This window comes from Nesoenas mayeri (genome assembly GCF_963082525.1).
Source record: "Nesoenas mayeri genome assembly, chromosome: 1".
NCBI classification, from domain to species: domain Eukaryota; kingdom Metazoa; phylum Chordata; class Aves; order Columbiformes; family Columbidae; genus Nesoenas; species Nesoenas mayeri.
Window position 1 is genome coordinate 190,742,441 of NC_137541.1, and position 19,646 is coordinate 190,762,086.

The following is a 19,646-nucleotide window of genomic DNA, read 5'->3' on the forward strand; positions in this document are numbered from 1 at the left end:
TAATTATAGACCAGTCAGCCTCACCTCTGTCCCTGGGAAAGTAATGGAACAGCTTATCCTTGGTGCCATCTCAAGGCACATCAAGGATAAGAGGGTTATTAGGGGCAGTCAGCATGGCTTTACCAAGGGTAAGTCATGCTTGACCAACCTCATAGCCTTTTATGAGAATGTAACAAGGTGGATGGATGATGGCAGAGCTGTGGATGTGGTCTACCTTGACTTCAGTAAAGCCTTTGACACAGTCTCCCACAGCATCCTCACAGCTAAGTTGAGGAGGTGTGGTCTAGACAATAGAGTAGTGAGGTGGGTTGCAAACTGGCTTAAGGAGAGAAGCCAGAGAGTGGTAGTCAATGGTGCGGAGTCTAGTTGGAGGCCAGTATCTAGTGAAGTGCCTCAGGGGTCAGTACTGGGGCCAATATTATTCAATATATTCATTAACGATTTAGACGAGGGAACTGAGTGTACTATCAGCAAGTTTGCTGATGACACTAAGCTAGGAGGAGTGGCTGACACGCCAGAAGGCTGTGCTGCCATCCAGCGAGACCTAGACAGGCTGGAGAGTTGGGAGGGGAATAACCTAATGAAATTTAACAAGGGAAAGTGTAGAGTCCGGCATCTGGGCAGGAACAACCCCAGGTTCCAGTATAGGTTGGGAAATTACATATTAGAGAACAGTGTAGGGGAAAGGGACCTGGGGGTCCTGATGGACAACAGGATGACCATGAGCCAGCACTGTGCCCTTGTGGCCAGGAAGGCCAATGGCATCCTGGGGTGTATTAGAAGGGGGGTGGTTAGTAGATCAAGAGAGGTCCTCCTTCCCCTCTACTCTGCCCTGGTGAGACCCCATCTGGAATATTGTGTCCAGTTCTGGGCCCCTCAGTTCAAGAAGGACAGGGAACTGCTGGAGGGGGTCCAGCGTAGGGCAACGAAGATGATTAAGGGAGAGGAGCACCTCCCTTATGAAGAAAGGCTGAGGGAGCTGGGTCTCTTTAGTTTGGAGGAGACTGAGGGGTGACCTTATTAATGTTTATAAATATATAAAGGGTGAGTGCCATGAGGATGGAGCCAGGCTCTTCTTGGTGGCAAACAATGATAGGACAAGGGGTAATGGGATCAAGCTGGAACACAAGAGGTTCCACTTAAATTTGAGAAAAAACTTCTTCTCAGTAAGGGTGATAGACACTGGAACAGGCTGCCCAGGGGGGTTGTGGAGTCTCCTTCTCTGGAGACATTCAAATCCCACCTGGACATGTTCCTGTGCGACCTCACCTAGGCATTCCTGCTCCAGCAGGGGGATTGGACTAGATGATCTTTTGAGGTCCCTTCCAATCCCAAACATACTGTGACACTGTGAAACAAGGAAAAAAGACCTCTGAAGCAAACCAAAGGGCAGGAGGAAAGAGAATTACTTGCCCCACAGAGGGAAAAATGTGTTTCCATTGTTTCTGCATGGTGATTAATAGAATCACAATAGAATATGAGAAAAGCAAGTATACTCCTAGTCAAGTCCTATGATGAACTATATCATTCTTTCTTGCATCAATCAGCTTGACGGGGAAACACCTATCATATATCCTTGTGGTCCTGGGAGCTTGCATAAACACTTCAAAGAGTAGCAGAGATAAGTTATAAATTGTCTCAGCAAAAAATTAGCTCATGGAACAAATTCTTTCATAAATGCTAATGCCTGGTGATCCAGGAGAGACAAGGCTTGCCAGTAGAGCTAATATCTTCTACGAGGCAAACTGACACACAGGCACAGTGAAAGGAAAAAAAGCCAAGGCTTTTGGAAATATCACCCCCCCTTCACATCAGAAAGCAAAGCAGAAAAATTGAGGGACGTTGGAGGAAAACTATTTTGCATTAACTGAAATGAGAACCAGAAGTCATGGCTCAGCACAACCTCTAAGAATTTACAGAGAAAGATTTTGAAAAATCTTGTTTAGAACAAAAAAACCTATTTGACTGCACCTTCTAATACACCTTTGAAAATCATTGCACTAGAGAAGAAGGTAGTTTGTCTGGTACAAATCAGCCCATTCGAAAAAAGCCTTTGTGTGGCATGTTACAAGCCTGTAAATCAGTAACAACTAGCAGGCACAGCAATTAAAATAGCTAAAATCCAGTGAGAGTGCTTCAACCCCCTCGTCAAAGACCCAAACCATATTGCATGGTGGTAGCCAGAGCATCAGACACTCTGGGGCACAGGCTGGGATGCTGTGTGCCTGTCTGGCATGGCTGTCTTACCTACATGCCAGTGAGGACTATGCTGTACCCAGGCCCGGTGTACCATTAGTTTTACACAAACATCTAATACTGGGCAGCTGTGACATGAGTGACATAAAATTGCCACCATCTCAGTTTGTGTTTGCAGTCCCATCCCAGAAGTGGTTTACAGTACATCAAATACAGACAGTAAATGATGTAATTTCCATTTTTACACAGAATTGACCTTAAAGACCATAGGCTGCCATCTCAGCTGTGCTTTGCTCACGCTTTCCTCCCCTGGAAGCTCAGTGGAGGCCTAGGTGCCTCTTTCCCTGGCTCCTGGAGGTGCTTCAGCTGTGGCCACACAGTGCTGCACTAGCCTTTACCTCTTCAGTGGTCTAAATCAGCTTGTGTACAGTCTCTGCTGTCGAGATTGGTTTGCTTCTGAGCCCACAGCAAATGCTGTCATCATCCTTGGGAGCCACATGGGGCATGTCTGCACTCTGCACCCCACTGCGGCACCTGCTGTCAGCCTGCTCCTTTGGTCACATCCATCCATCCATCCATCTCACAGACCACATCGGCACTGCACAGTTGCTGACAATTTACGTTGTCTCAGAGAGTGAAAAATTCACCCTCCACCACCTCCAGCTGCCCTGGGCTTTGGTAAAATCTCCAGGTTGGAGGGAACAATGCTGACAAACAATGGGGTCTGTTGGCTGGGCTCATGTTTCACAGACAACTGGCCTTTGCCCTACATCACTGCAGCATGTCAAAGCCTGATGGCACAGACTGCAGAGCATACCTGAGTGTGGCAGATACTCATGTGAGAAAAGCCCTCACAAGCTGTCATGCAGGGCAACAGATAAGAGTTGCAGCTGCAAGAATCAGACCTGCACCTGCTACTCACTGAATGTAAAATGATAAAAGACCAGGTAAAGGCATTATTGCCATAATCCGAAGCACAATGTTCTATCACCATGTGAGAGATGCCCACAGATAAGTTACAATGTTTGTTCACTCCAGCTGTTAAAAATACGACTAAAGTAGCTGCATGTGAGAGTATTCCTACCTACATACATAAAGCAAAGCAAGGAGAAATATTTGGGATGTACAATCTAAGAGATTAGACTGAACGGTGGAGCAGAAATCAGGGAACTCAGCATCTATCACTTGCTTGATGTTTAGGCAACATATTGCATGGGCCCTGTCACTTCACTGTACCTCCCTTCAACTAGCATTGCAAATAACGATGGGCAGGGCTCTGCTGGCCTTATCTGTGTTGAGCAGATTAGTGTTCAACCCTTGGTTTCATATTAATTGACTACAATAGGTGGGCTGGGAGCAAGTATGTGTGGGGAGCAGAGCTAGTCTTAATATTTGTGTTGTAAAACATCTGGAAGCATGTGAAGGCAAGATGTGGAAGTGCAATGTACTGCTATGTAGAAATACCAACAGGAATAATAAGGTGGAAAAGCAGTAAAGATAGTCAGGAGTATATTTTTCCAGTCATCAATTAATTAATGGAGTCTTCATGTTGAGTGTTCAATATATTTCACTACGTGAACCCAACCAATACTGGCATGGTCTACTCTTCAAAGAGAAGATGCAGAGACTGACCTGGTCCTGATGCTGCAGTTTGACTTGCTCCAGCTGCAGCCTGTGCTGCTCCTGCAGGCTCTCCCTCTTGCTGCTGTGCTCCTCCTGCAGCCGCTGCTCCAGCGCCCGCAGCTCCTCCTGCTGCTGCTTGCCCAGCTGCTTCGCCTCCTCCTCAAAGCGCCTCTCCAGCTCCTCCTTCTCGCTCTGGAGTTTCTTCCACCTCGCTGTATTGAGGGCTGTGGAGATACAGCCATACAATCAGGATCTGAACTCCTTGGAAGCAAACAGGCATTGGATCAGTTTGTACAGCACTGAGCACAGTGGTTCTCGCTGATTCTGGGGCTCCTGTGAATCTCAGCCATGAAGCTCTTGCTGTTGATTGTCTCTCTGTCCCGCTCTCTCACACACATACACACATGTATTTGTTTAAATAAAGGCACTGGCAAGGTATGAAAAAGCCCATGTGAAACTGGGATCTGATGAAGCATAATAATAATAATACTTTATTATTATTATTACTATTATTATTATTATTATTATTATTACTATTATCATTATTAAAAGCAGAGAAGTCCATGGACCTGGAGGGTGACTGGATATTCCCTCCTGTCTTGGATGCACAAATCGAGGCTTTGGGGTTTTTGCTTTGCCTTGGATATAAGAAACAGCATGTGAGACATTCACTTGACACAAAACCTTTCAGCTGGGTCACAAGATTTTCCTTATGTCCTCTCAAGCCACAGTCTTGACTAAGTCCCCACATACAGTGATGTGACAGGAAGGCAGAAGATACTTGGGCTCTCAAGGCACATCTTGTGCACATGTTATGCAGAGGGTATGATTGACCACTTGACCAGGAAAAGGAGATGCATCTCATACAACCCATTTTCCAAAATGTTTGCCCTGGGGTAGATTAACCCAACATCTCAACTGTTCTGGGCAGATGTAAGCTTAAAAGAACTCAGTCTGTTGGCAGAAGCCAGTGCAAAACCCCATTTTCTCTCTCAAGAGTTGCAACGTCCTGACACCCACCCTGTCTCTTCTGTCTAGATCAGAAACCAAAGACAAAAAGTGGTGTATACAGATAAACAGGGAATACACAGCCTGAATGGGACATGTTGCTTTTGCTGTCTTTCAACCAGGAAGAGACCTTAGTGATATTAATAAGCAAGTTCTGAGCTTGGTGTCCTTCAGTTTGTAGCTGAACAGCAAAACATGCAAATGTCTCTAAGTAAGCGATGCATTCCCAGCCACTGTGCACCACAATGGTCCCAAGTTCCCACTTCTAATCATGCTGTGCTTCCTCTTTGGCCATGGTGGTACATAGTTTGAGATCAGAAGCTATGGATTTATGAAGAATCATTTGTCTAGTAAAGATGACGCAAAACTAGCTCCATTGTGAGTCATGATGGACTCATCTCCATAACAAAGAGTGAAAATCATAGTTCCCTGCAAGGCCACAAAACCCCTTATCACTGGGCTTCAGAAGATACTTTATCATACGTGTACAGACTCCCCACGATCAGGTCACAGGGAAAAACTGCTTTTGTGTAAAGTGAGAAAATGACTTTTGTTATCACTTTGCTTGTACTACTTACCAACTTCATCCCTGATCTTTGCAAGCTCGACTCCTAACTCCTTTATTTTCACAAGGGCATTTTCATTCTGTTTAAGGAAAAAGAGAGAGAAATATGTATAGTTTCCAGGTTTGTCTCCCAGATAAGTACTTTCACATGTTCATTTAGTAAAGCAGATTAGATTGATTCCTCAGATTTATTTTTTTTTCAAATGGGGGGAAAGATTATAATGAACTCATTCAGTTTTTTAAATCAAGCTTAGGAGCCATGACTCACTGGCTACAAATACGTTGTATCTCTGTGAATACATGCACACACACTCACGTGCGTAGGACAGCACAGAATATTCTGTTTATTCCTATGTGTCTAAAAATACATTTGTATTTTTCTATCAATTTTGTGTTCAATCTGTGTACCATTTATGGCTGGACTGCATGTACGAGATGGTTTTATTAATTCTGTTAAAACAATTTATTTATGCCCACATTTTACCATCTCTAACATAGTAATTTGCTCCTAAAATCAAATTAGCAGAGCGGATTACCATACTTACACCATTCTAGGTACAATGGACATACCCATACAGACACCACCAATGGCATGATGTTCATGCCTGTTTCCACTTCTATTTATTCTATTTTCTTGTCTGCAAAGGAGAAGAGCTCCTTTGCTTGACATCTCTCAAAAGAAATCTGAATACTTAAGTATTGATGAGCTGGTCAAAGAAAATTAAAACATTTTTACATTAACAATGCTAAGATGTTATTAGTAAAATGCAAGGACTTTGACAGCAGATACCTCGTGAGTGCTGTGTAAACTGACAAAGAAAAGCCTCAGGAAAATCTATTGGAGTTTGTTTTAGTACAATAAATTCCAGCACAGTGGTTCAAGCATAAAGGCACTTTAAATTGGAATGTATCCTGAATTACATTAGGAAGAAGACAAAGGAACATATCCTGCTGGGAAGATCACTAATGATTAGGAAAACTAGATCAGTCTACTATAAATATGTCCCAGGTTAGAAAAGGCCAAGAATCTTTAAAGGACACTACAGAAAAACTATTTTCAAGAGAAAAGGCAGTGTAGTAGCAAGTGGAATTAAAAGGAGTCTTGGAAAGTAAATCTTCTGGTAATAAGCAAGCAAGCTAATAAAAATCTAGGGCACAGAAAGGATTAGTTCAGCAACAAGATACAAAGCAGGTAGGATAGCAAATCAGTTTCGTCTTATTGAAATGGAAGTGGAAAAGAAATATTTCATAGCTTAATGTCTCTGTTTACTTTTCCCGCATCTAGTTTTTAACTCTGTTCAGAAAAACAACCCAACAGCTTTATATTTGGTAATACCAGGAAATTGGAATCTGGAATCTAAATTAATTTTTTGCACACTACCCTTCTGGGATGACTTCTACCAGATCCAAGGGACACACTTTCTGGAACGTATTGCTGTGAATGGAGCAACTAACTGAACTGATTCGAGAGCTGTGGGTGCCTGAGGAGACCCAGGTGACGTGGGCAATTTTCTTACTCCACTATGGGAAGAAGCCAGGCAGGCAAGGCTGGGCTCCTCCAGGCAGCCAGCTCCATACACTGCTGAGTAATGCACTAGAGGTTGTGTGCCAGGACTGCAGAGTGCCCAGTCCTGACTGGCTGCATCAGGCTCAGAGAAAAAGATGTGATTTTTTTTTTTAATTATTATAAAAGCTATGAAAAAAAAAAAAATCTGAATAAATACAGCCTGGTATGTTTAAAACAAAACAAAACAAAACAAAAAAGCAACTAAACAAAATTCCTAAAACATAGCCCATCACAAAATTCCCAAACCAGCAGTCTTACAGAGGTAAGGTTTCCCCTACTGGACATCGCTGCATCTGCCCATACTGTTTAACTCACTAGAGTCATCTTAAGAAGTGTTCTTGACAGATTGCCAGGATTGGTGCCCTTGAAGGTATGTGCACAGGAATACACAGGATACAAGACTCATAGATGGGAGGGACCCACACAAATTACCAGCTCCCACTATTTGAAACAAAAGCCATTTAAAGTAATGGAGATCTGTACAAGTCATTTCCAGTACCTACAGATGAGTGGAGCTTAGTGGAATTGTTGCTATTCTACTTATATGAAGAAAATTAAAAATATATTAAAAAACCAACACCCTGGAGGGGAAGGGGGGTGGGAGTTGTAAAAATTTTGATGTCCCATGAGAAATATTACAGACTCCTTTTTTAATGTTAGGTTTTATCTTAGATAAGGTTTGTCCTACCCTTAAGGATGCTTGGTGGTGAGATCCTCTCCAAAAGAGTGGAGAACCACCATAGCACCAGTTTAAAAATGCTATCCAATAGCTTGAGCTCCAGCATGGGCATCATCCCACCACGACAGGAGACCTCCTTGCTGCCTCCCACCGTGCTGGGGCTGTGGTTTCCAGAGCATCCTCTGGGGCTATCTCCATCAGCCAGTGTTGGCAACAACTCAGTCACCTTCGTTCTCATGTGCCTGCCCTGCCAGTACTTCTTGCATTGTGTTTTGTTTGTGTTAGAGGTTTCTGACTGCTCTTCGGGACCTCATTTTTATGTTTCCTGGGAGGTCAGATGTGCAAATGTAGCCTGTCACTGCCAAGGTCTCAAGTAGTCCCTCTTTCTCAGAGGGTTTTTTTCTGAAAGCAATAGCACACAAGTCCATATCTTCCTCTTCTTTAAAAGAGGCAATGTATAGTTTTGGCTAATCATCATATCAGCCTCATGGTTTCCTGGATGCAGTGAAGTCACAAATCCCCGACATTTTCTGTTACTGTAACCTGCTTTGTCAGCATAACATGATAGGTTTGGACTGCACGTGTCCCTGTGACCAGTGTAAACATGACATTAATACAAAATGAAAAAGCCTCTCCTTATTATCATCAGTGTGGCTCTGCAGTTAACCAGCATTTCAGTGCCCGTGCAGCTGGGGAATTAGGAACCTCAGTGCCTCAGAAACCAAATGTTACAGTAGAGCAAAACTGGATCTGACATGAGAATGTAAAGCTATCAAGTGCAATGCTGACATTCATATAGGCCCAATGTCAAAACATCAAAGCAATTAGAAAATTCACAAACACGTGAGGAAAAATCTGCCAAAACAAATGTGTGAGGAACCAAATCAACAGGCTATCCCATTGAATTAATCAATCTTCATTAATATTTATCTCAACAAGGTATTTGAAAGAGGAGAGTAGGCGGGAACCTCTTCCGCCCTCCTGAGAGTTTTGTGTCTAACGGGCTCAGCATATCAAGGGAGCTTTGTAGGTGCCCTTGGATGGAGTTGAACCATCGAGGGGAGTGACTAAGGGTCAATCCTAACTTAGGTTTAAAACGGCTCAGTGACCCCGTAGTAGTGACACAGCCATTTCCACTGTGTGAAAAGGTCATAGACACTGTAAGGAGATTGTACAAATATCCAGCATTCCAGTGTGGCAATTAAATGGCAAGCAAGAAAAAAATACTTTGATGTGATTTGGGATTAATTTTTTTTTTTGGTCAAAATGTGAAAAAAAAAACAGTGGCTTTTGTACAAATTAAAATGTTGCATTTATTTTTCAGGTACTTAAATAAATGACAGATTTAATTATTGCTTGGAAAACTGATGAGAAACGTCATCCATTGGCTGCATCTCAAGAAATGACTCTGATACTGAAGTAGTTTACATAAAATAAGATTATGCTCATGATGGAGATGAAGGAATTAATCTTCCTCACATCTGTACTCTACAACACAATGGTTAAGTCTTCTCTCCAGAGTATGTCCCATCTCAGACCGAAAGAAAAATAGAACAGAATGGATAGAATTATATATTTGCTCTGTGTTTAAACTACTTCACTGCTGAATAAAAGAGTAGTAACTCTTTTTCCTATCACCAGCTTTATAACATGCAGACCTCCCAATATTTCTGCTGTGAAAGGCTCAGTGACGGACTGCATTTCAGCAAGCAAAACAGACCCTGAAAATGTCACTTACATGTTCTCCATTCAACTCAAAACTCCCTGAGGACAGACTGAGGTATGACTTATATTGGTGCAACAGCTGAGCAGCTCCAGAAAATCTGGCAGGTCATCAGGCAGGTGGGAAGGGAGCAGGAATTTCTCCAGTTAAATAACAGTGGCCAAAACATAGCAGTGTGGTTCGGAAAAAAATCTTCAGGATTTAGATATAACCATGTGTGCACACCTGGAAAAATAACTTGGTGAAAGATGCCATGATACAGGTCTGAGGATAGGCAAGATGCTGGTGTTGTCAGATGAAGAAGTGAAATAGTGATGAAGGCCTTGGGGAGAGGAAAGGCTCTGCTTTAGTTGCATGGAGCTTCAGTCGACAGCTAGACATCCTCCAGGAGACATGGTCAGGGAGACAGGTCAAGATTTTACTTTGGATCAGGAATTATTATGGGATGTGGAAGCAGAGTTGAGGTTTGCCTTAGAGTATCTCTCCGCTGAGAACTGCAAACTACCTGAGATACTAATTCATTAGAAATGCTAATTAATTAAATCTCCTAGTACTTTTTAACAATAAGCGAGCCATAGTAGAGCCACTGCACAAATGGGTCAGATCAGTCAAGGAACATCAAAAAATTGCCCAGAACCCCACAGGAAGTAAACTGCAGCTAGGAAGTAAACACGGGAGCCTGGAGTTACCTCCCCAAATTGATGTCTCTCCTCTCTGCCAGCTTACATTCCTGCGTATATTTTGAGGTCCAAATCTTTGTACTATGTACTTACAATGAACATTTCTGAGTTCTCTATGATACGTTGCACTACATACAGATTCTCTGTAGCACTTGTTATTAAAACTGCTCCTTCAGAATAGCTTTTCTGCATCCAATACTTTCAAAATTTAAACAAAAAAAAAGGCCTGACCTGCAAATGGTGCTTAGTCACTCTTGTGCATGATTCAGAGTTCCCTGAGGCAAGGTCTTATATTATCATTGGAAAAAGAGAAGCATATATGTTGCGAATGCTCTTGTACCAATAAATATTTCAGACAATACTTGTAGAAGCAATAACTGAATCCCACTGCAGCTGGTGTTCAAAATGATCTACAGTCTTCCTTCAAAAAAAGAGATGTTTTAACACTGCTGTTTCAATCCTGCTGGTTATCAGGTAATCCGCACTCATAATACTCTTTAGTTTAAAGTTTATAAGCACTCAGATATCCTCCGGTGACTGCACTTTAACAAGTTTTATATTAAGACATACATTTTTTTCTTAACCTGGTTAATAGCATATCTCAAGCTGTGTCCAAACATATATTAGGTAAATGGGAGACACTACCAGCTTTTCATTAGACAAAGTATATAAATATTCTAAAAAGCCAAACTCCAATAAAATATACTACACAGGCATGTTTTTCTGCCAAGATATTTTCTATTAAGCAAATTAAATGTTTATGTTCATTCTCTCCCTCTTTTCTACATGGCAAATTTCCAGAAAGATAATGTTAGACATGTTAGACATGTTAGAAATGTCCCACAAATTCTCTGCTACCTGTAGCTATGTTCTTACCTCTGCACTGACATTTGTTACACGACTCATTTTGGTGCCTGGGAATTTGCTTGGTTTAGATTCACCCTGACATAAGAAAACATGTAGATTTGCCTTGTTTCACTTCTAGACTGGAGGATCGATCCTCCATCAGAAAGGAGGGTCATTAGAGAGATAAAACCTTAGGACAGCTAGAGGCTGAATAATCTCTCTTCAAACTTTGAAACTCTGTGCAAGTTTCCTTTAAAACTTGTACTCCACAAGGTTATTAAAAATGTATGAAATCAGTAAGAAATCAAACCAGCTGTTACTACAGAAGATGCCAGTGGTCCCTCCTTGTTTCAGGAGAATCCAACCCTTACATTTAGACTGCAGGATAAAATTATGTAAGGCACTGCAGTGCATGTGAAAGCCACAGCTAGACTTATCCCTGGTGAAGCAGAGTTCAGCACACTGTAAATAAGCCCAGCATCACTCCCCTCTCTGCCACCCCGGGATGCGCAAACGCCAACGGTGCCCTCCAGAAGCAGCAGCACCGGCTCGCTCAGGGTAGCGGCTGATTCATGCCCCTTCCCTAAAGGAGAAAAAGAGGCAAAAGTACCGTCTCGTCCTCGCACCGAGCGCGGGATAAACACTTGGAGCAGCATTTGCCCATCCTGGCAGGACCGCCGCCAGCCGGACCGTCACCCGCCGGACTGCCACCAGCCTCGCCCGGAGCCAGAGGGTGAGCCCCGGGCGACGCCACTGTCAACACGGGATGTCGCACCCCGGCACGCCTAGTCCGGCCAGGGCTGGGCGCCGTCCCCTCGACTACCTGATGCCTCCCGGCGTGCCGGAGGGTGCCGGCGGCGCGATGCGGGGGCCGGGGGCGCGTAGCTGGGAGCGTGGAAGGGAGGGTGACTCGGCGGCGGCTGCCTGCGGCTGGAGCAGATCAGCGGAACAGTCCCCGGTTTCACCTCCCGCGGAGGACTGCCTGCTCCCCTTTCTGCCTGCGCACCGATGCTCTCCGGCTTTCTCAGGCCTCTCCCGAAAAGGGGGGTCCGATCGCTCCGGCTGGCAAACGCTTGCCCAGAGCAGGGCACGTCCAGCAGCGCCATCGCAGGAACGTGCCGGAGCGAGGGACAGCAGCGAAAGGTTTTGAAACTTTGCAGTGAAAGCCCCAAAGGCGCTGAAATCCGGGACTGAGCCTCGGCTCTCCGCAAGAGACGGCTCTGGCTGATGCTCATCTTCATGCCGCATTCTCAGCCACTGGTCACTGTAGTCTCCGTCCTCCGCAGCCACTTGAATGGTGCCTTTAACCCGAACGTCTTCCGGCCGGCTGCCGGCGCGGCTGCTCCCCCGCAGCGGTCCCAAATTCACCCCAGGGCGTGAGATGGGCAGTGCGGCTGGGATGCCCCTGGACGGCGACTCTGCCGCGCTGCAGCCCTTTCGGCTGCCATGCCGGGTCTGCGGCTGGGCACGGCCGCTCCGCGGCTCTGCGCGGCGCTGCGCGGCCCCGGCGCGGGCACTGCGGCCGGCGGGGCGCGACGAGGGGACCGAACCCACTTCGAGCCGCCTTCTTTCCCCGAGAGTTTTTCAGCTTGTGTCGCTGCAGCCTGCGACACCGGCTGCCGGTTCGTTTGGGTCTGCTGGACGCAATGTCCCCCCGCTCCCGGCTGTCCCCTAGCCTCCCGCGTCGTTCTCATCTCTCACCAAGAACTTCTGCTGAAGTCGTTTATTTAAATCCCGAGGACGATCACTACTCTCTGGACCTCGGTGACTGCCTGTGATTGCAAAAGCAGAGATCTCTACAGTGTACCTAGAGACTTTGGTAAATCCATAAGGCTTTTTGTTTGGCCATGTACACATGTACACATGACATAACTCTAGCCCTAACCCCCTCCTGTGTATATACACATAGATGGTGTGTACTTCCACTCCATATGTGTGTACCTACTGGGAATACATTTTCTTGGTTGACCCGGGGCATGGGGCTGCAGCAGTCTCACGGCACCTTGGCTGTTATCTCTGGCATGATTTATTTTCCTCTAACAACTTACATTAAAGATAATGTTGGAAAGACACAAAACAGTTCAATGACTTACACCCAAGATGGTATTTGTGCTGCAAATGCCTACTCTGTTTAAACTTGAAAAATATGATTTTCCTGAAAGCCAAATCACTACCAAACATATGAAAATCTACATTGCCCTTAATGCTGAACAGCTCTGCCTTCTGGCAGGAAAGATGTAATGCTTAGATCTGTGCCTCTCTGGATAGGCATTTTTATTTAATTGTATTTTCTACTGTGACTGGTGATGCCTGAAAGTGATTTGGAAAATGATAAGACCAACCAGAATCTCCAGCAAAACTTCGTGTTAAATCACATTTAAATGCTCAGGCGACTTCCCAGCTTGTGTTAGTTTCTTATTCTCTGTTTTTTCTCAACCCCAACAGGACTTTAAATAAAGTTTCAGAATACCACAAAGTAATTAAGAAACAAACACCAAACTCCAAACCAAAACAGCTTAAAAAACTCACTCAACATACATATATTTAACACGTGTGTCCAAGATCTAACTTTTCTTTACAGCACATGAAAATTCATTTGGTTGGCTCCTGGATAGCTACAGAGTGGAGGTAAAAAGAGACAATCATGTATGGTGAAACAATTTCATCCTCTGTTTTGCCACACAACCATGATTTGGACCTTTAGCAGTCTAAATCCTGACTGGATACATCTTAACTACTATAGAAAAAGAAAATATTTGCACTTCTAGAGAAATCACCATAGCCGTTTCTCTGAGATGGCCATTAGAACTACAGTATTTACATTAACATGTCTGACTCTCAGGCAAAGAAAATAAAAACCTGTCATTACTCCTTTCATTATGATTTTGAATTGAAGCATCCCTCTTCCTCAGCTGCTTCATTAATAATGGTAGATTTGCTGTTTGCATCTGGTGATAAACCTAAACTAGAAGTTAGCTACCACTATTTTAGTACCACTTAAGCACTAAATTGGAAGATAAAATATATAAGTGGAACTTAAATTAAGCAGAAGCCATGTGTTGTCCTTCTGGCAAGGGTGAATTGGGCCCCCAGAAGCTGATTTTACTTGGTACATAGCACTAATAAGGTATCAAGATGTGATGGGGAGTTGCTGGGCTCTTTGGTCAGCTTAGGTCCTTTTGGAGAAAGTGACCCCAAAGTCATTCAGCTTAAATTAAGCCTCATCTTGCAGGTCAAAGTGTGTTACATTAAGATGATAAAAGATCCAAGCTGAGAAAGCAGAAGTAAAATGGAAACTATTTTTAAAAAGCAGTTCCTCAGTCAAATGCACAAAAAAGGAGGATGAAAAAGGAGAATTCAGGAGGTATCTTTGTGGTGGGAGCATGCTCCAGGTTGGAGGTAGGTTACTACATGGAGGACTTCGAATGCGCACTTGAAAGCATCAATGCCTATGGGAATAAGGATGTAGAAATGGAAATGAGTAAGACTGAGAGAGGAGAAAAAAAAAAAACTAGCAAAGCAGGCACATCATGGGAGAGGACAAACCCTCTGCTCAAATTCTATGGGAACAGATACTTTAAATGGTAGGTTCAGACCATGGTTTTAAATTATTGATTCTTTTTAATTTTAAAACGCAAGAGTCAACTGCCTGATTTCAGTGGCATGTGGCACTTGGATCAAATACTGAAAGGAATTAAAAAAAGAGAAATGTCAAGCACAACAAAGCACCAAAGGCAGATAGATCCACGCCAGTGCAGGCTACTGCCTTTGTACACCAAAAGAGTTTGTATTTTTAGATTAGGCTAATATGTAACTCCCACCTACTAGGGACCAAGTGACTTCAGATATGTTGCCAACCACAACATTGTTCATTAGGCTGGGAAAGATGGGGAGTTGCTGTGAAGAAGTGTTGAGCAGGGAGGGGCTGTTTGGAGGAAGATGGCAGGGTGTTGCAGTAAATGGAACCGCTGCTCCAAGTGGAGGTAATTAATGGAATTGGTCAAAGATCAGTTCTTGGGGCAGATTACATTTACTTATGACCGTGGCCAAAAATTTGTGGAATGGTAATGAGATGCTGGGGTGCTCTGTCCATCAAGGAAAGAGTCAAAACACCATGCTTGTCAAGATGGATGATATTTAGGGCTATGATAGTGAACATGAGAAGAAACATAAAATACTGGGAAGTCCAAAGTCATAGGGATGAATAACAGGAATTCAAGTAGAAGATGAAGACTCATCAGCTGAAAACAACAGCAAAAAAGACTGGCGTTTATTCAGTGACAGGATGACTGAGAACTATGCCTATAGTACAGCTCTGAATAAAGCAAATACAACCTTAGGTTGCAGGAAAGAGACAAGAAGGAAGTTTAAATGCTTTATGGAAAGCCTCAGAAAGATCTCACACAGCTCTGGTCACCCATATTTTGAGGGTATCAGTTCTGACCCAGGGAACCTACACCACTGGAGGGGTGCCATGTAAGTACACTTCCACTTCTCCCTAAGAAGACAACACCAAAGTTGAAAAGTGATAGCTGTCTATAAATACATCAGGGAGGAAAGCGCTAGGAGGGGGAGAAGTACTTCACAGTCAAAAACTATATTTTACATAAGAATAAAAAGGTGTGAACTTGGGAATACATATCTTTTCATTGCAGGAGATTCTGCGACAGTCCTTTGGTAGGAATTGAGGAAAAGATGCTTTCTTTTAATCTGAAATTTGAAAATTTTAGGAAAGAGTTTATTAGGATTTGATTGTTGGCAACTGGAAGGGGCTGGATTTGATGACCTAGGATGAGGGGTAATGGTTTTAAGCTAAAAGACAGGAGATTCAGGCTAGACAAGAGGAAGACATTTTTTACAATGAGTTGGTAAAATACTGTCCCAGGTTGCCCAGAGAGGTGATAGATGCCCCATCCCTGGAAACATTCAAGGCCAGGCTGGATGGGGCTCTGAGCAACCTGATCTAGTGGAAGATGTCCTTGCTCATTGCAGGGACGACCTCTGAAGGTCCGTTCCAACCCAAACTATTCTATGACCCTACAATTCCATGATGAACTTTGTTAATCCTATGTTCCTGTCCATGCAATACTGCTTCTTTGTGTATTGTCACCAATATATTGTTACACATCTTATTGATGGTCCACACCTGAAATGTGAGTGTCCCTCTGCCAAACTACTTTGCATGGAGCTCTACCCCAGCAGATTCTACCCCAGCAGATTTGATTCACACTGACCTTCAAGGCAGGTCAAGGTGGGTAAGACAGAGACCAACATGGCCTGGGAAAACCTGTGCTAGTAGTTAAAAAACACCTTATGCATAAGTTGTAGCTTTGTTTCCTTACTGGAAACAGAAAACACAGGTATGTCCTAGAAAGAGAGGTGTTCCTTATTATGTATAAGATTAGCAACTGGAAAAAAGAAGAACAAAGGCTGTTAAAATTAGATTTTAAAGCATCAAAATAGTAGTACTCAATAAGTGACTTAACAGGATGTGGTTTACAAGGTACTGAATACTCCAACATTGATAGACTTCAGTGGAAACAAAATGGAGTTAGGACCTCAAAGGGTAAAGATCCTTGTTAATTAAAGCTCAAGGAGGACATCAATATTTTCTTAAGGGGAAGTTGCTTAGTCTATAAGCAACCTATTCTAATAGTAAAGAGGCATCATAGGCATTGATTTTTTCCTACACTGACAGAATCAATGCCTTCCTCCACAACAGGCATAATACAATTCATATTCACTACTTAAGTAATTCCAATATTTACATCTATTCAAAATAAATTGGGAGATATGGGGTATAATTAGACATTTTGTATAATTTACTAAGATCCCCAAATGGATCACATTATTCTCTTAAATTGCATAATGGTCTTTATGTATCAGTGCATAGATTCTTTTATATAAAGGATAAAGAATAAATAATTTCATTTGGATTCTAAATATATATTCTAAAAAATATAAAAGCAGGTTTGGGTTCTTAACCATTAGTATCTGATGTTTCCCTATTTTGTGAAAGTTGGTTGTCCTTCATAGGAGAGACATGGCGCTGTGCCTGGATCTTCATGATGCTGGTCAGCCAAGGTTTGGCAAGTGTGAAGATGAAGATCCATGGAAGAAGACATGAGAATGAAAACCAGAGCCAAAGTCTAGGGAAAGCTCTGGGAGACAAAGGTAGTAACACCATACTGTATGTATCACTAAGCAGGAGAATTCTCAAGTGAACTGTGTATTGTTAATCTTCTATGGAACACTGAAAATGCTTGCTGAGAGGCATAGCATGTGAAGTATGTCAAACAAACACTTGACTTAAGCTGAATAGATGACAGTCTGAGGGCAAGAGCAGGAAAAGACAGTACAGGGACCCTCGAGGGACACAAATTTGTTTGCAAGAGGACTGTGTGGTCGGGGAAGAGGTTGACAGGAGAGTATCAGTAGTTATGGCAATAAACAGAGGAAACTAGGAGAAAGCTGAAGTCAACAGTGGCTAGAAGTGAGGACCGAGAAGGCTAAAGACAACACCACAGGGATATGGAGAGAGATAATGGGGAGAGAAGGCTGAGAGAGGACACACCACAAGTTGAAAAGCTGCTTAACCTGGAAAGGAAACACAGATTCAAAGAAGAGATGAAACAGAGGAGGAAGAAAAAATTGTTCTGAAGCCAGCATTTCAGAGGACAAAGGGCTATGCAGTGGGGAAAGGGAACAGTGAGCAGGAGACTGCAGGAATGAACAGATAAGGAGAGATGTGAAGGTCACATTCAGATGACCTGATGCATAACCGAGACACCGCAACTTCTGTGATGTCTCAGCTCTGGAGGGTGACAGACAAGTCGGGCTATCAGCAACTGCCGCCTCCTGGCATTCTCTGCGGTCAACAGCGAGAGGTGATCCTGACACCGACATGAAGCACCTCCAAAGGATGATGTGAGGAAAAGCGTGTGTGGTGTTCAGTGAGGGTCAGGGGTTTGTCTAAGGCAGTGCTGAGGCAGGGTAGAACAAAGCTATTCCAGTAACGCGTTTTGAACAGCAGTCTCAGAAGATGATTGAATGTCAAGGCAGAGAGAAGGGACATACAGCACTGCCTATGCGATTACCGCAACCTATTTCTCTGCACGTACTCTTTTCAAACACTGTTATATTTTGTGTGACAGAACGTGCAGGTGGACTTCCCCAGAAATCTGATATCTACAAGAGAGAAGTTGAGTATACTGTCAGAATTTCAGACAAGTAGGGAGACTGAATTTATTTTTCAATAAGCCAAGCATGGACTGCAAAGCCTGCAATCCACTGCTAAAGGTATTATCAGTGTTAATTTTTCGATGTCTGCAAGTACTGTTATTTGGAAACAGTTTCAATGGGTCCTAAATACCCTTTCAAAGTTTTGCTTATTGAAAGCGCTAGTCACGTTGTGTTTCTGTGAGCACTTAAAACCAATAAAGATGAGTGCTGCAGTTAAAGGAGATGATTTCATCCTTCCCCCTCCTGGTCACTTGTTTTGTCTCTGTTTCCTTCCTTATGGTCACACAAGTATGTGGGCAGTGAATTACACTGGGGTTAAAACTAAACCAGGGAGAAAGTGGCAAATGAGGGGAGAGACAACCTCCCTAGTGCAGGGGCAGCTTCTCCAGGCCAAATGCATTTGTGGAGTCTGTGTGGCAGCTTCCACACTTTGCTGCCAGCTGGGAGGAGAGTCCTGTCACGAGCCCCTGAACCCTTAATCTTATCAGACTAAAAACCACAGTGGCCCAAGGAAATGAAAAAAGCAAATAAATCCACTATAAAGTTTCATCTTCCTTGGTGGAGGTACTTTACAAATTGTCTCTGATGCAGCTCTGTTTTTAGTGACATGGTTTTGCACATTGGTATACACATGTAATACATTATTTTCCACATTAGGTTTGTTATTTTTATACTTAGCTAACTTAAAAAACCCCAGAAAACGTAATATCTGAAGATATGAGCAGTCAGTCATGAGTTTCAGCTAGATGATTCAGCTAGAACTGAAGGTCATGCCAGATGACCCCAGAATGGCAATTTCCCTTGGAATTTACAGTAAGGTTTCACATTTGTGTATTACTGAGTACCATAAGGTCTTAATGATGCTCAGGCAGCTTATATGGAAGTAAACATATTTTTAAAATACTTTTTCAATTATACAATTAGACTATTGTATATCTAGAAGAATAGAATGTTTACTCTAGAATTCAACAAATTAGCACAGACTACATGCTCCTTTTTTCTCAAATGGGAGAGTCAAGCCAGCTGACTCCATTTTTAATTCAGTTCTCATATGAAAAGAATGTGAGGATATAAACAGAATTCCTTCAGACTTTTGTTATTTCTGCTAGTGTAGCCTTACATTTATTTTTATGTCAGTAGCTTGTAAGGCCATGGATTAAAATGCACCAGAGAACAATACTTTATTACTATGTTTTCTAGTTCCTGATGTCTGGAACAGTACAAAGTAAGCATTTGCAGTGAATTCCAAATTAACTAGCTCTTGTTGACAAGGACTTTGTGTTTCCTCATATGAAACATCATTTATACACCAAGATCACAAGGATCTAAAACAAATGCATGTTTTCACTGAACTCCTCACCTGCCCTCTACCCAGGAATATATCCCCTGCAGGGCTATTTCTAAATTCCAAACCTATGAGTAGATGGAAGCAGATGGCCATTTTCTTAAATCAACTTCGTGGAGTAATGTTCCCTTCTTCTACCAACAAACAGGGAATCTCCTCTCTTCCACTTCTG

The 19,646-nt window shown here is 43.1% G+C and overlaps 1 protein-coding gene across 1 annotated transcript in view; it reads right to left on the reverse strand.

The window, feature by feature from the left end:
* MTUS2 (microtubule associated scaffold protein 2) overlaps window positions 1-19,646 on the reverse strand; it is a gene marked incomplete at both ends in the record, with an annotated part of 188,305 nt that overhangs the window by 16,076 nt on the left and 152,583 nt on the right. Inside the window, 2 exons of the mRNA XM_080363539.1 lie at window positions 3,829-4,043; window positions 5,406-5,472. Coding sequence (XP_080219665.1) covers window positions 3,829-4,043; window positions 5,406-5,472 — 282 coding nt within the window. The remainder of the gene's footprint in view (window positions 1-3,828; window positions 4,044-5,405; window positions 5,473-19,646) is intronic.